Source organism: Hordeum vulgare, chromosome 7H, assembly GCF_904849725.1.
Source record: "Hordeum vulgare subsp. vulgare chromosome 7H, MorexV3_pseudomolecules_assembly, whole genome shotgun sequence".
Lineage (NCBI taxonomy): Eukaryota > Viridiplantae > Streptophyta > Magnoliopsida > Poales > Poaceae > Hordeum > Hordeum vulgare.
This window is the reverse complement of record NC_058524.1, coordinates 453,042,833-453,059,466: the sequence shown is the minus strand read 5'-3', so window position 1 is coordinate 453,059,466 and position 16,634 is coordinate 453,042,833. Positions and strand designations below refer to the sequence as shown.

Genomic DNA, 16,634 nt, shown 5'->3' with positions numbered 1-16,634 from the left:
CGGATGCTAATATCCGTTAGAGCGGTGTGGAGGCACAATGCTCCCCAAGATGCCACTAAGGCCACCGTAATCTCCTCACGCCCTCGCACAATGCAAGATGCCGTGATTCCACTAAGGGACCCTTGAGGGCGGTCACCGAACCCGTACAAAATGGCAACCCTTGGGGGCGGTCACCGAACCCGTACAAATGGCAACCCTTGGGGGCGGTCACCGAACCCGTACAAATGGCAACCCTTGGGGGCGGTCACCGAACCCGTACACGTGGCAACCCTTGGGGGCGGTTACCGGTACCCGTACAAATTGCTCGGGGCAATCTCCACAACCTAATTGGAGACCCCGACGCTTCCCGGAGCTTCACACCACAATGCTTGAGCTCCGAGACACCACCAAGCTTCTAGGACGCCAAAGCATCCACGAAGAACAATATCAAGGGTACTAAGTACCAAAGGTAGTAAGCTTCTCAACTTCTCACTTCCATGTATCACCGTGGAGAACTCAAACCGATGCAACTAATGCAATGGCAAGAACACACGAAGTGGTCAAGTCCCTCACACTCAAATCCCTCCACAACAACAAAAGCTATGGAGAAATATGAGAGGAAGAACAAGGAGCTCACAAAGAACTCCAAGATCAAGATCCAAGGGGTTCCCCTCACATAGATGAGAAAGTGATTGGTGGAGATGTGGATCTAGATCTCCTCTCTCTTTTCCCTCAAGAACAAGCAAGAATCATTGGAGGGATTGAGAGTAAGCAAGCTCTAAGAATGTCAACAATGGAGGTAGAACAAGAGCTCAACGGATGGATAAGGCCAAGGGGGAAGAAGACCCCCTTTATGTAGTGGGGGAAGGAATCAGACCGTTACCCCCACTTTCTGCCCGAGCTCCAGCGGTACTACCGCTGGCTGCAGCGGTACTACCGCTGGCTGCAGCGGTACTACCGCTGGCACTCCAGGGGTACTACCGCCGGCTAGAGGTACTACCGCTGGCACTCCAGCGGTACTACCGCTGGGCCCCTGGTAGTGCAACGGCACTACCACCGCCAAGAAAGTCTTCGCAAAAGGTCCGTCCACGAACAACCGCTAGGCAGACGGTACTAAGCTCCTGGAGCGGTACTACCGCTGACCAGGGGCGGTACTACCGCCAGCCAGCGGTACTACCGCTAGGGCCAGCGGTACTACCGCCAACTCTAGCGGTACTACCGCTAGGTCTAGCGGTACTACCGCTCGCCACTGAAACAGCCATAACTTTCGCATACGAGCTCCGAATCGAGCAAACCCAAGCTTGTTGGATTCAGGACGACAAGGGCTATCCAAACAGTGACTGGAAATCTTAAGACCATGCGGTTATGAAAATGCCAAAAGATATAGAGATGTGAGTCCTCTATGAATGAAGAACCGGCAAAAACTCCAACATCGAAAACATCATAGTAGATGCATATGGACTCCGTTTTCGATGAACTCGAGCTTGTCACTAAGATGACCATAAGCTCTAAAACTCACAAAGAGAAACACCAAACAAGAACCAAGAAGTATGATGCAAGGATGCAAATGGTTTGATCTCTCAACGAATGATAGGATCAAGCTACTCACTTGAGAGCCCCCTTGATAGTACAACAATCTATCCTAAACAGAAAACCTATCAAGGGCAAACCTATACCTTGCACCTCGTCCTCTTGAGCTAGATGATGATGATCTTGGCTTCCTCAAGATGGACCACCTTTCTTGATTGTGTTTGCTTGATGAAGACTAGTTGATTGCTCCCCCATACTCACTATGGGTGAGCCACTCTTCAGCATATCTTCACAAGTCTATTGCCACCACAATGGACGGCAAGCTTCAAGCATGATATCTTCGTGCTGATCCACCTGCACTTGCACATCGCAATCTTGATGACTATCACAACTTGACGTCATACTTCATGGGTTGTATGAGATCTTCCCTTTGACGCAAGCCCATGGAAACACACCTAACCCCCACATAGAACTCTCACGAAGACCATGGGTTAGTACACAAATACGTAATGGACAATGCTTACCATACCATGGGATCACTTGATCCCTCTCGGTACATCTTGTACGCTTTGTGTGTTGATCATCTTGATTTGCTCTTTGTCTGAGATCTTGATCAACCATGTGTCTCTATGACCATTCTTTGGATAATACCTTGAATACCATCTTGGTCATCGACGTCATACTTCATGGGTTGTATGAGATCTTCCCTTTGACGCAAGCCCATGGAAACACACCTAACCCCCACATAGAACTCTCACGAAGACCATGGGTTAGTACACAAATACGTAATGGACAATGCTTACCATACCATGGGATCACTTGATCCCTCTCGGTACATCTTGTACGCTTTGTGTGTTGATCATCTTGATTTGCTCTTTGTCTGAGATCTTGATCAACCATGTGTCTCTATGACCATTCTTTGGATAATACCTTGAATACCATCTTGGTCATCGACGTCATACTTCATGGGTTATATGAGATCTTTCCTTTGACGCAAGCCCATGGAAACACACCTAACCCCCACATAGAACTCTCACGAAGACCATGGGTTAGTACACAAATACGTAATGGACAATGCTTACCATACCATGGGATCACTTGATCCCTCTCGGTACATCTTGTACGCTTTGTGTGTTGATCATCTTGATTTGCTCTTTGTCTGAGATCTTGATCAACCATGTGTCTCTATGACCATTCTTTGGATAATACCTTGAATACCATCTTGGTCATCGACGTCATACTTCATGGGTTGTATGAGATCTTCCCTTTGACGCAAGCCCATGGAAACACACCTAACCCCCACATAGAACTCTCACGAAGACCATGGGTTAGTACACAAATACGTAATGGACAATGCTTACCATACCATGGGATCACTTGATCCCTCTCGGTACATCTTGTACGCTTTGTGTGTTGATCATCTTGATTTGCTCTTTGTCTGAGATCTTGATCAACCATGTGTCTCTATGACCATTCTTTGGATAATACCTTGAATACCATCTTGGTCATCGACGTCATACTTCATGGGTTGTATGAGATCTTCCCTTTGACGCAAGCCCATGGAAACACACCTAACCCCCACATAGAACTCTCACGAAGACCATGGGTTAGTACACAAATACGTAATGGACAATGCTTACCATACCATGGGATCACTTGATCCCTCTCGGTACATCTTGTACGCTTTGTGTGTTGATCATCTTGATTTGCTCTTTGTCTGAGATCTTGATCAACCATGTGTCTCTATGACCATTCTTTGGATAATACCTTGAATACCATCTTGGTCATCGACGTCATACTTCATGGGTTGTATGAGATCTTCCCTTTGACGCAAGCCCATGGAAACACACCTAACCCCCACATAGAACTCTCACGAAGACCATGGGTTAGTACACAAATACGTAATGGACAATGCTTACCATACCATGGGATCACTTGATCCCTCTCGGTACATCTTGTACGCTTTGTGTGTTGATCATCTTGATTTGCTCTTTGTCTGAGATCTTGATCAACCATGTGTCTCTATGACCATTCTTTGGATAATACCTTGAATACCATCTTGGTCATCGACGTCATACTTCATGGGTTGTATGAGATCTTCCCTTTGACGCAAGCCCATGGAAACACACCTAACCCCCACATAGAACTCTCACGAAGACCATGGGTTAGTACACAAATACGTAATGGACAATGCTTACCATACCATGGGATCACGTGATCCCTCTCGGTACATCTTGTACGCTTTGTGTGTTGATCATCTTGATTTGCTCTTTGTCTGAGATCTTGATCAACCATGTGTCTCTATGACCATTCTTTGGATAATACCTTGAATACCATCTTGGTCATCGACGTCATACTTCATGGGTTGTATGAGATCTTCCCTTTGACGCAAGCCCATGGAAACACACCTAACCCCCACATAGAACTCTCACGAAGACCATGGGTTAGTACACAAATACGTAATGGACAATGCTTACCATACCATGGGATCACTTGATCCCTCTCGGTACATCTTGTACGCTTTGTGTGTTGATCATCTTGATTTGCTCTTTGTCTGAGATCTTGATCAACCATGTGTCTCTATGACCATTCTTTGGATAATACCTTGAATACCATCTTGGTCATCGACGTCATACTTCATGGGTTGTATGAGATCTTCCCTTTGACGCAAGCCCATGGAAACACACCTAACCCCCACATAGAACTCTCACGAAGACCATGGGTTAGTACACAAATACGTAATGGACAATGCTTACCATACCATGGGATCACTTGATCCCTCTCGGTACATCTTGTACGCTTTGTGTGTTGATCATCTTGATTTGCTCTTTGTCTGAGATCTTGATCAACCATGTGTCTCTATGACCATTCTTTGGATAATACCTTGAATACCATCTTGGTCATCGACGTCATACTTCATGGGTTGTATGAGATCTTCCCTTTGACGCAAGCCCATGGAAACACACCTAACCCCCACATAGAACTCTCACGAAGACCATGGGTTAGTACACAAATACGTAATGGACAATGCTTACCATACCATGGGATCACTTGATCCCTCTCGGTACATCTTGTACGCTTTGTGTGTTGATCATCTTGATTTGCTCTTTGTCTGAGATCTTGATCAACCATGTGTCTCTATGACCATTCTTTGGATAATACCTTGAATACCATCTTGGTCATCGACGTCATACTTCATGGGTTGTATGAGATCTTTCCTTTGACGCAAGCCCATGGAAACACACCTAACCCCCACATAGAACTCTCACGAAGACCATGGGTTAGTACACAAATACGTAATGGACAATGCTTACCATACCATGGGATCACTTGATCCCTCTCGGTACATCTTGTACGCTTTGTGTGTTGATCATCTTGATTTGCTCTTTGTCTGAGATCTTGATCAACCATGTGTCTCTATGACCATTCTTTGGATAATACCTTGAATACCATCTTGGTCATCGACGTCATACTTCATGGGTTGTATGAGATCTTCCCTTTGACGCAAGCCCATGGAAACACACCTAACCCCCACATAGAACTCTCACGAAGACTATGGGTTAGTACACAAATACGTAATGGACAATGCTTACCATACCATGGGATCACTTGATCCCTCTCGGTACATCTTGTACGCTTTGTGTGTTGATCATCTTGATTTACTCTTTGTCTGAGATCTTGATCAACCATGTGTCTCTATGACCATTCTTTGGATAATACCTTGAATACCATCTTGGTCATCATATAAACTCCTTGAACCCAACAGATGGACTTCAAGAAGTGCCTATGGACAAATCCATACCATGGGATCACTTGATCCCTCTCGGTACATCTTGTACGCTTTGTGTGTTGATCATCTTGATTTACTCTTTGTCTGAGATCTTGATCAACCATGTGTCTCTATGACCATTCTTTGGATAATACCTTGAATACCATCTTGGTCATCATATAAACTCCTTGAACCCAACAGATGGACTTCAAGAAGTGCCTATGGACAAATCCTATAAATGTAACTTAAGGCAACCATTAGTCCATAGGAATTGTCATCAATTACCAAAACCACATATGGAGATATATGCTCTAACACATATGTAGTGATTGCTTGAGCCACCGCCTTAATCAGTACCTCCTTACTTGAACTGGACATGTACCTTTCGCTCCAATCCACCAATCTTTTGCTCAGCCTTTCCTGTACGGGGTGGAGAACTCCTTTGCTCATTCTTCCATCAAGGACAGGTAGACAAAGGTATTTAGGCTCGAAGACCTCCTGAGACACATTTAAAATGCCCCTCACCTCCATGATGACACCAGGCGGACAGTTGTCAGCAAACAAGATGGAACACTTCGAAGGATTAATTAATTGTCCAATCGCTTCTGCATATGTGTTCAACACCTTGACAATAGTCGCGTCGTCCGGTGTGGCACGAAAAAATAATAAGGTATCATCCGCAAAGAGAAGATGAGAGATAACAGGGGCTCTTCGACAAAGCTTCAGAGCTTCAAATCCGTCATTCTGAATGGACTTATGCAATAATGCAGACAAGGCGCCAGCAACAAAAAGAAATAAGAAAGGGGACAATGGGTCACCTTGTCGCAACCCTCGGCTTGGACATAACTTATTTAACAGTTTCTCATTGAATTTCACCGAGTATCTGACCGAACGAATGCACTCCATAACGCGGTTTACCCAGGTCACCGAGAAGCCCCATTTAGTTAGGGCCTTCTCCAAAAAATCCGAGCCAACCCGATCATACGCCTTGGATAGGTCCAGCTTGTAGGGACAATAAGATTGGTCCTATCTCATCGACTGGATATGATGGATACACTCAAATGCATTGATTTTGTTGTCAGTGATCAAACATCCTTGGATAAAAACACTTTGATTCTCTAAAATTAGTTTCGAGTGCAGCGGACGAAGCCTGTTTACCATGCACTTGGACACCACTTTGTATATCATATTGCATAAGCTAATAGGCCGAAAGTCCTTGAGGTCCACACGGGTGGGTACTTTCTAAATCAGCACTATGGCCGTGTCATTAACCCCCTCTGGCATGCGTCCTGTTGCAAAGAATTTTAGCACGGCCGTTGTCACCTCCTCTTTCAGTACCAGCCAATTGCGTAGAAAAACCGCGCGGGGTAGCCGTTCGGACAAGAAGTCTTGAGAGGTCCGATCTGGAATAATGCATCGGCCACTTCTTTTTCAAAGAAAGGTGCGTCAAGGGTATCATTCATCTGTTGTTTTACCTTTGCATCAATGCAATTCAGAACCTCATCCAGGGACAAAGTTGGGTCCTTCGTGAACAACTCCTGAAAATAAGACTTTTTGGTTAGTGACATGTATTTTGGCAAGCCCCTTGAACAACTTCTGGAAATAAGACTCCATGCGCTCCATATCCCATGGGTTTCACACTAGGTGTCATCTGCCTTCTTTAATCTACGGATGTAGTTGTTTCTCGCTCGCCAGACAGACTTTCTATGAAAGTATTGTGTGTTACGGCCCCCCTCCTTCAGCTAGCCAATGCGCGATCTCTGAAGCCACATCATCTCATCTTTGGAGCCACATCATCTCCTCACTATATAGTAATTCATCAAGTGCATACATCTTTCCCTTGATAAGCATTTTATTCGCATTATTGAGCTGCAAAGCTTCCAACTCAGCCCTGAGGTTTTCAATTTGCTTGGACACTTGGCCAAAATGACGCTTGCTCCATGCCCGCAATTCTGTCATCATATGCTGCATTTTCTGTGCTACCTCCCCAAGATTGGTGGCAGCTTTCTTTAACCACACGTCGGAAATGATGCCCGGGAGAGCTTCATGTCGCTCCCACATTATTTCATACCTAGCCCCACTTCCGCCTCCTCGGTTCTTTCGTCTCCACCTCAATGAGTAACGACAAGTGGTCTAACACCGGGGAAACCATGTGTTTCACCCTGGATTTCATAGGGATTTGATGTGTCCTTTCCTACGATCCAAAGGGCTTTCGTGGGACAAACTCCAATGGGTTGTAATCTTCCAAAATATCCTGTGAAATATCTTCGATCCAAAGTATTATTCTTCTGGGGAGAAAAAACAGCTCGACTATTGTGAGAAGGGACAGACACAAGTATTCTAATGCGTATCACGTCGATGCATTCGGAATGAAACACAAGTGTGCTTCTTGAGTAAAAAAGGAACTGGAAATATTGTTGTGAGCATCGACCCATAGTTCAGGGAGATTATTTTGATTTGGAAAACCCTGCCACAGGAAAGGGGCAAACGCGTGCAAAGACTACATAGCTTTTGTTGAACGAGTGCAGCCGCTGGATAAGAATAAGATAGGAGCACTGCATTTGGGACAGCGAAAGCTCCAACGACCAGAACAACAGAAAAGACGACCAAAATCACAGCAGAATGTAACCTATGCCATCAAGGACTCAAATCACGCGTGAGAAAGAAAAAAAAATGAAAGAAGAGAACATTCGCTCACAAAAAAAAGAACTTGTGGAGGTTCATGAAATCGTTCCATGATCACATATTTTGGCAAGGCGGGGCACCCACCCATACATCACATGTTCAGCGTTCACCATTTTTGGTTAGTCACATGTATGCAGGGAATAATTCAGGAAACCGGGTGTGGCGGTTGGTGAGTTCCGGGGACCAAAAACAAGAGTTCCATAAGTAACATGGCTCTTGTGCAAAACGGTTACGAATGCTGCACGGCATAGGGCTTATTGGCGCTCCACTAAAGGTGCAGCTGGTGGGGAAGCAATATCAGAAGACACCGCCTTGCTGCTCAGAGAAAAAAAATGTGTTTCCCGTGTTAGTGACAAGAAGAATATAATACTTCATAATGATGCAGAATAAAACTAACAACTGCCAATGAACAACACGCATTCAGGAGTCCGTTCAATGCTACAAACGATATTGCCGAATAGCGTAGGTATTAATAAAATTTGGGTAGAAATTTGACAATTTAGGCCCAATAGATGTTTATCAAGAAAAAGATAGAAATCCTAATAGAGCTGGCAGAACCATAGCATTGGAAAAGATTGCATGGCAAACAGCTATAGCATTTGAGAAGGTCCCCTTTTCTTGTTCATGTATATGAGTACATATCAATAGTTTGCAGACATGAAGAAAAAATCCAAATGCCATTGATCTATGGTGGGGATTGATGGAGTTAACAGCCTTCGTCCCCTTTTTTACATGCAAGTTGTTAGCAAGCTGTATAACTAAATGTAAGGAGACTGAAAAGGTAGCGGTTCACCATAGTACATAAGGAGACAACTGAGTAAGTGAGTATCTAGTCCTGTGAGTTCTGTCTACCAAGTAGCAAGTGCAACCTGTGACTTCGATCTAGTGTCTACTAAGTAGCTAGTGAAAAAAGTACCGACAATTACTACTCTGCAAAGACCAGCAATAGATTAGGAACAACGATGAAGGTTGATTATGCATGGGTAATTGACAAGCATTTTGCCACTATCTTTAGGCTTGAACCAACAAACACATGTGTCCAAGCTACACAATCATTGTACAAATTTCATGAACAATTTAACATGGCTCCACACTGCGGTCATTCTGCAAATTTCATGTACACATGGGTTCACACTACACATAAGCATTGGATAAAATTGCTTTCTAGATACTATTCCCTCTGTAAATTAATATAAGATCGTTTAGATCACTACTTTAGTGATCTAAACGATCTTATATTAGTTAACAGAGGGAGTACATACCAAATACCTTAGGCATAACCATACAATGTATATTGCTTTGTATTTCGGCATCTGTAAACAAAGAACGTACCATGATAGCTTCAATCTCTTCCTCAGAGAGTGGTTTGCGCTTGGGAAGTTGTGAAGCTGGCCCTCCAACAGCATTATGAGAAGGTGCGGGTGGCACATCTGATCTAAAGCGGTAATTTTTTTTCTCTCCAGAAGATGGTGCATCTACTTTAGCTCCTGAAAATCAAATTGTAAAAATTTTAGTTACACCCCTTTCCATGTATTACGAGGAAAGTACTTTGGAATATTACGGATCAATATCCAGAATGCCATTCTTTTGTCACTGGAGGGAGTTATACACTAATTTAGGTAATACACAATGGGAGAAATGTAAATTTTCCACAAACTTGATCAACCTGTGCCGATTTCTTCAAGCTAATCTTGTAACTTCACCATGAGGTGCTTTTTAGAAAACAATTAACAGCTGTCCCCACCTATTTTCCCCTGGAAAATTTTAATCTCAATAATTACAACCTGACCCAACACCTTCCCTCTGTTCACTCACGCCTGTCTCTCTGTTTCTCGCCAAACAAAACTGCATGACCATAGTGGGCAATGAACTTCAGGGCAAACTTAAAGAGAGACTGGTCAAGTTTGGAAAATGACAAAGGTCGACCAACTGAGGCAAATTTACAGTCCTCACCGATATAACCTTTTCTCGACAGATGTGCTACCTTCCTATACACAGGTTTGCTTGTTTTATTTGAGAAAACAAAACAAAATTGCATGACCACAGTGGACAGTGAACTTCAGGGCAAACTTAAAGAGACTGCTCAAGCCGAGGATATTGACAAAAGCCGACAAACAGAGGAACAAATTTACGGTTCTCCCCAGTACCAAATCTGTTCTGGACAGATGTGATATCTTATACACAGGTTTGTTTGTTTTATTTGGCTAAACAAAACACAACCGCATGACTAGTTCAGTAGTTGCAGCAAAAAGCCAAGATAGCATGTGAAAGAAACTCACTGCAACACCTACTTCAGAGGTACAGTATTACCAGGGCAGGCAACAATTAATACATAAATAGAATGCGGAAACGAAGTCATCACAACACTGTCATAAATGAAAAGCGTGGCACTGTAGGGTGTTCTGTTCCAAGAGAATATGTTAGTTTGTAGGCAGTATGTATGTATCTAAGATTTTTTTTTTCTATTTATTTCCCTATTAGAGAGGCGCCAACTATATTAAATATTTCCTTCTTTTCAATGAAATGATATGCATCATGTATTCTCGAGAAAAAAGTCCTGAAATCAGGTTGATAATGAGAAAATAGGTGATCAACTTGGACTTGGTGTAGTAAACCAGCTGTGGCACTTGCATTCCAGCTTCCAGGTGCAAAGGAGCACTTGCATCTTAAGTGCAACCAAATGTTCCTCCTTCCTACAATATCTTTAAGCAGGGAATGGGAAGTCAAAATCCAGCAATAGATCAAACTTGGATCCACATCTTTGATCCCCGTTGATGGCAACTCGACCTATTTCGAGAGGGCAGTGATTGAGCCTGCACCCAGATCTGCACAATGATGCCGACTTACCATTAGGCGCTGGCGCACTGTTGCGGGCTTGCTGGGTGGTTCTGGGTCACAGATATCTGAGGAACTCCAGGCATCCATGGCTGGGTTGAGTATGTCCTGCTGTGGCGCACGGCAAGGTCCAACTTACAATCGAGGCAAATGGGCTTCAACGGCATTGGACTGTGGACAGCAAGTACTTTACACGCTCCTACTATAAGTTATTGTTCCAGGGCTCGGTCCTCTCCAATTCATGGAAGCTAAACTGGCACTCTTGGGCTCCCAACCAGGTTAAGAAAAATTGAATGAAAGACCATAGAACATTTGTTCTACGGTAATTTTCATTTATATTAAAAATATGTACAAAGCTAGCAACAACAAAAAAGAAGTTCATGAAAGTCAGCCAATTCCAACTTTAGGGAAGTCCATATGCAACAATTAATCTAAATCAGATATGACTCTATCCAATGACTGAAAGCTTCCTTTTACTTGCTCTTGACTCTGATCTGGCCAAGCTATAAGTCATTCCTGAGTAAAAACCTCCAAGATTGAACTGATGGGCTTTAGGCTTTGAATATCTTGGGAGTTTCTCTGCATCCAAATGTGCCAGAATCCCATCATAAGATATTCATTGCAAACTTGGCAGGGAGTGAGTTTGAGGTGAGTATCAGTTCATCTAAAACACAGATCCCTCTTCTTCGGTCATTGGTAATGGAATCCCAACAATTAAGATCGAAGGGGCAGTCTCAGAAAAGGTGCAAAGCAGTTTCCTCACTGCTTGAATTACAGAGTAAACATGTGTAGGATGGAAGAAAGAAATTCTTCTTTGAAGAAGGTTCCTGCTGTCCACCCTATCATATAAAACGAGGTTCAAATTTCATGTGGTTCGCATGTCTAGTCTGTTGCTGGATGGCCAACCGCTTGACGCAGCGAGGCCTGCTGCAGCAGGTAACCTGCTTGCTATCTGATTACGCACCAGAGATGATGCACTATCTCCTTGTGGATCGTCTCTTCTCCCGGCAAGCTCAGCAGAAGACTCTAGGTTGGATAAGGTTCGCTGGGCAGCCACATGGACTAGGGGAGAACTTCATCGACTGGTGGAAGCAAACTATGCACTCATTCACGAGGAAAGGGACGGTGCCACTAATCCTTCCGACTGGCTGGCTGATCTGGAAGTAATGCAATGTGTGTGTCTTCGACGGGGAGTGCTGGGATATTCGTGTCTGCTAGAGAAGATCAAGGCTGAGGGCTGATATTGGTCTGCGGCTGGCACTGCTTGCTTGTCGGCCATGTTACCGGCTTAGCTTTGGTGTTGCATGTACATGAAATATTTTCTTTCGATTGATGCAGTGGCACACAAAGCTTTCTCGAAAAAAAAAATCCTAGCAGCAACCAGCTAGCTGCTGATTACAGCTGACAAAAGACAAGATCGGTATTAAGAAAACTGATTGTTGAATTGCAATCTCAATGTAAAATGTACAGTACAGTAAGAAACTATCCAATAACTGGTGGTAACAGGCTACAACATCGGCAAAAACAAGGCCATAAAGTCAGATAAGAGATCATGTCCTCTACTCCCAAACAAATGGTTGGTTATCTTGTAACACATTCAGCACATCCAATCCAAACTACCGAAACAACGTGAGATAGAATGTTATTGCTTATTCATGGCCAGGAAGGCGTGGATTTTCAGTCAGTGACTGAAATGACTAATGTCAAATATGACCTTTAAAACTTGAAAACATATATATATATTTATTAGCATCAACCCTACATCCAAATGGTACTATAACACTGTCGGCAAAATGAACAAGTACAAAACAGAGAAATATCATGAAATGCATCTTGATTTCATCATGACCCACAAAACCTTCTCTTTTCCATCAAGTTCCTTGCAAGCTCATCTCACACCTAATATCCCAGTCCCATCTATCTTATGTGAAGAAGAATCAATACAAGAATAGCTTCAATTTGGCTTACACTCTGAAAAGCTGCCTGAAACCAAATCACATTCCGACTTTCCTAATTTATGAAGCAAAATCACATCTCAAGCAAGCCAACAAATGTTGTATAAATCAACCAACTGATCCAGAAAGTCATAACTAAGGACGTTGCCCAACCACAAATCAGCACGGCAAATTCACCCGAATTCAAGAACAAGAAAAACGTAGTTCCGTTGCAGATTCGAGATTAACGAGCTTACCCAATCGGGACATGAGGGTCGCGTGCTGATCTGCAGGCTGCGCCGCTGCGTCAAGGAAATCAACCCAAGAAATACAAGAATTAGATCTCCGTCATAGTAAACCATAGACTAGCAAACTTTAACCCTACAATCCCACATGAATCGAAGGGGGGAAAGAGGGCACCTGGTGGGGATGGGACTTTGAGATGCCTCTTGGGGAATCTGATCATTGGAATGCGCGGCATCTTTGTGCTGGAATCCGGGGAGCAATCCAACGAAATTTCTCCGCGGAACCCTTCTATGGAAATCGCGATGCTAAAACCTGGTGTTCCTCTCCGGTTGGTCTTTCCCTTCCGGTCGCTTTTCTTGCGGTGGGAGGCGAGGAAGAGGGCGCGGCGGTAGGTTTTGCGTGTAGCCCCAGTAAACTGAGTATATTTGTTTACGGCTGCTTTTACAAGTCTTGAAAATTAAGGGGTTGCCCGGTTCAAAAAAAAAAGTCTTGAAAATTAGAAATAGGATATTTGAGACTTTTTTTAATGCAATAAATGCACACACTCTCTCTTTTCTTTTGCTGTGGTAAATGCACATATTGGCCTCTATAAACGGATGCATGTACCCTCCGTTCCTAAATATTTTTCTTTTTAGAGATTTCATTACAGATTACGTACGGATGTATATAGTCATAATTTAAAGTGTAGATTTATTCATTTTTAATTTGTATGTAGCCCGTAGTTTAATCTTTAAAAGACAAATATTTAGGAACAGAGGGAGTACATTTTAACTTTGAAAGATGTCATGCGTAGGTTTGACGCTATTGAAAAGAAAATTACCACTAATGAATAAACCCAAATGTTGAAAAGCGCTTCGATGCTCGTTGTCGCGTTCGAGCACTCACACTGGGAGCCGTTGCATCGTCCCGTAGGACGATCGCACGCGAAGAGACGCGGCTTGGTGCGGTCGTATTTAATAGCCGAGCGATCAGGACAACCACTACCTCAGGCCCACCACTACCCCAGTCGTTGGCTCGTATTCCGAAACTGCCCGCACCGGCGCCGCTCTCACCCCCAATCCAAGCCTCTCGACGTTTCTCGCTCGCCGTCGGTGCCGGGGGGCGGAGAAATTGGAATGTCTATCGGCTGTCGCAAGGTCGCGAGGTGGTGGTTGAGCTCGCGAGCTTCGGGAGGCGCTGGTGGTGGTCGCGGGTCTACAAAAGAAGGGGGCAGGTGGTGCTTTGTCTCTGATCCTAGGGTTGCGGGTCAAGGTCGCAGGCGATACACATTTTGGGGAAGGAGTCTCGTCGCAGAAATCTGTGAGCTAATAATCGAGATGCTCGGCGCCATTTTTTGTGTTTCCTCACCTTATGTTGGTGGTAGCGATGGTTCGGTCGTTTCCTGTTCGAGTTGTTGCGGATTCGTGTTGGATTCACGATCGTAGGGACGAGGGGGATGACATCGTGCGCGCTGAGAGGGGATGATTTCGTCCTTCTGCGAATCATTGGTGCATGTGGGGATTGGGGATGTTCCCCTGAGCTATGTGTTGTATCAGATCATGTGTGTTTGCTTGAGTTTTGCATATGTGTTGCGTGAGTTTTCATTTAGGAATTGCACGATTTCTGTAGGAGTTGCGTGATTTTTGTTAGTTGCCTCATATGTGTACAATAGTTGTGTGACTGAGGCTAGTTCAGTTGCTAGGAGATTATGCAGGAGTTGCCTGACTGTCATTGTCTGTTTTGCCGAATATAGAGAGGTTTGTGAGTTTGGTGAGTTTGGGAACATGAGTTGCATGCCACTATGAACATGAGTTGCAAAGTCAAATCTTGTTAAATGATGCTTAATTGAGGTTGTGAGGCAATCTGCCAAGAGCGTGTATATGAGTTGCCTCGATTTTAACCGACAGTTGTGAGTTCTATTATATTAGTTGCTTGGCCTTTAACCAACAATTCTCAGTTTTAGTATATGAGTTACCTGACCTTTAACCAAGAGTTGACATTTTTTAGTAGTTTTCGGAACTGAGATAGGTTGCCACAATAGTATGCAGCATACTGTGTCAACTTTTGTGAGGCATTAAACAACATGCCGCAATAATCCGTCAGCAGACAAGTTTTTTCATCATTTTGCTCATATATTTTTTGTGTTTCTGCATCATCAACAATGTTGGAGTCAAGTAAAAGAAATGATGGTCAGGGTGCACAACCAAGCCAACATGCTATAACTGATATTGTGGTAAGTGGGAGCAGCGGTGACACGAGGCAGTGGTTTTTGTCATGTTCGAGATATGCGACCCTTTTTGTACTTAACCAATCAGCATCATTGTTTTCCAATGCAGGTACACTCCTCACAAGAACAAAACTTGCAGATGATTGGTTACAAGCATAGGCGTACTAAGGAGACCGCATTTCACGGGAAGAGCCCGTGAGATGTAAATTGTAACGATGGTGCGTGAGACGATGATGTAGAAGCCAATGACAATACGCAAGATTTGAAACCGAAGCCAAATTGTAGAAAGACAACCCAAAATGAAGTAATTACATGTGCACTTAGTATATTTTCCAACTACCCATTTTTTTGTCTTAAGTCTGATGCTCATGAGGTTTTCCTGTTGTTGCTCATCATGTGTGGCCAATGTTTGGTAACTTAGTAATTTTATGCCTCATAATCATCATGCATAAGCAAGTCAAGTAGAAAATGTAGGCAAGTGGTCTGTACATGTGAGGCAAGTTTATGCATAGTTGCTGGCAAGTCATTTTTAGTTACACATGTGTAGAATGCTGAAAGTTGTAAGTTAAATGCAATCCACTTTATATGATCAATTTTTCATAGTACACAAACATTTTGAATACTTGCTTCTTTTTTTATTTAGTTGCATGGTTTTTTGTTGCCTGCCACATTGAGCCACGACCTCATGCTTTATGGGGTCGGAGAAACAGGGCATCACCTGCAAGGCTTTTCAAGGTAAACAAAGATCTAGTGCGGCCTCAGAAGGATTTGATAATTGGAAAAGAATTTGGAGGACTTTTGGATATTGAAACCAACATCATGCCGGGAGATTTGAGTTAGTGGGTTATGAAGCATTATGACCCTGAAATGTCACAACTAGTCATTACTGAGAGGGGTAAGATTCAAGTAGATGCAGCTAGTGTTCATAGGATATGGGGTTTGTCAAACAGGGGGAGAAAGGTGTGTTATGAGAATAGAGCAGATTACGCAACTCAAATGAATGCAATATTCAACATCAATGGTAGAGGTTCACCATCACTAATATTGTGGTGCAAAATGATCAAGGACATGGCAGGGGGAGCAAACGATAATTTCCTGCGCGCTTGGTTGGCAGTTGCTTTTTGTGTTTCCTTGCTCCCACCATAAGTTTGAACATATCACCACAGTGGTATCCCATTATCATGCATGTCAATGCAATAACAGTGACCAATGTATGCCAATTTGTAGTTGATCAACTTAAGTTGGCATTTGCGGGGGCAGGTGACAAAAATGCAGTTTTGTTGCTGTGTAATGCACCTAGTAGTGAATCTAACATGCCTCTTCTCCCTTATTATGTTGTTATACACTTTTGAGTTTCCTCCTTTGTTGTTTATGTGCTTCTATTTTGATGCTTCTTAATGCAGCTGCTATACTTGGACTCATTGGAAGTGGATGAACCCATTGCTACCAC

The 16,634-nt window shown here is 43.5% G+C and overlaps 1 protein-coding gene across 1 annotated transcript; it reads right to left on the bottom strand.

The window, feature by feature from the left end:
- Positions 1-7,997: 7,997 nt before the first annotated feature.
- Positions 7,998-13,373, bottom strand: LOC123409756. Its single transcript, XM_045102619.1, has 4 exons — positions 13,153-13,373; positions 12,990-13,034; positions 9,296-9,450; positions 7,998-8,278 (listed from the first exon to the last, which is right to left on the bottom strand). The coding sequence occupies exons 1-4, from the start codon at positions 13,211-13,213 to the stop codon at positions 8,261-8,263; spliced, it is 279 nt and encodes a 92-aa protein (XP_044958554.1). The 5' UTR covers positions 13,214-13,373; the 3' UTR covers positions 7,998-8,260.
- Between the last annotated feature and the right edge of the window lie 3,261 nt (positions 13,374-16,634).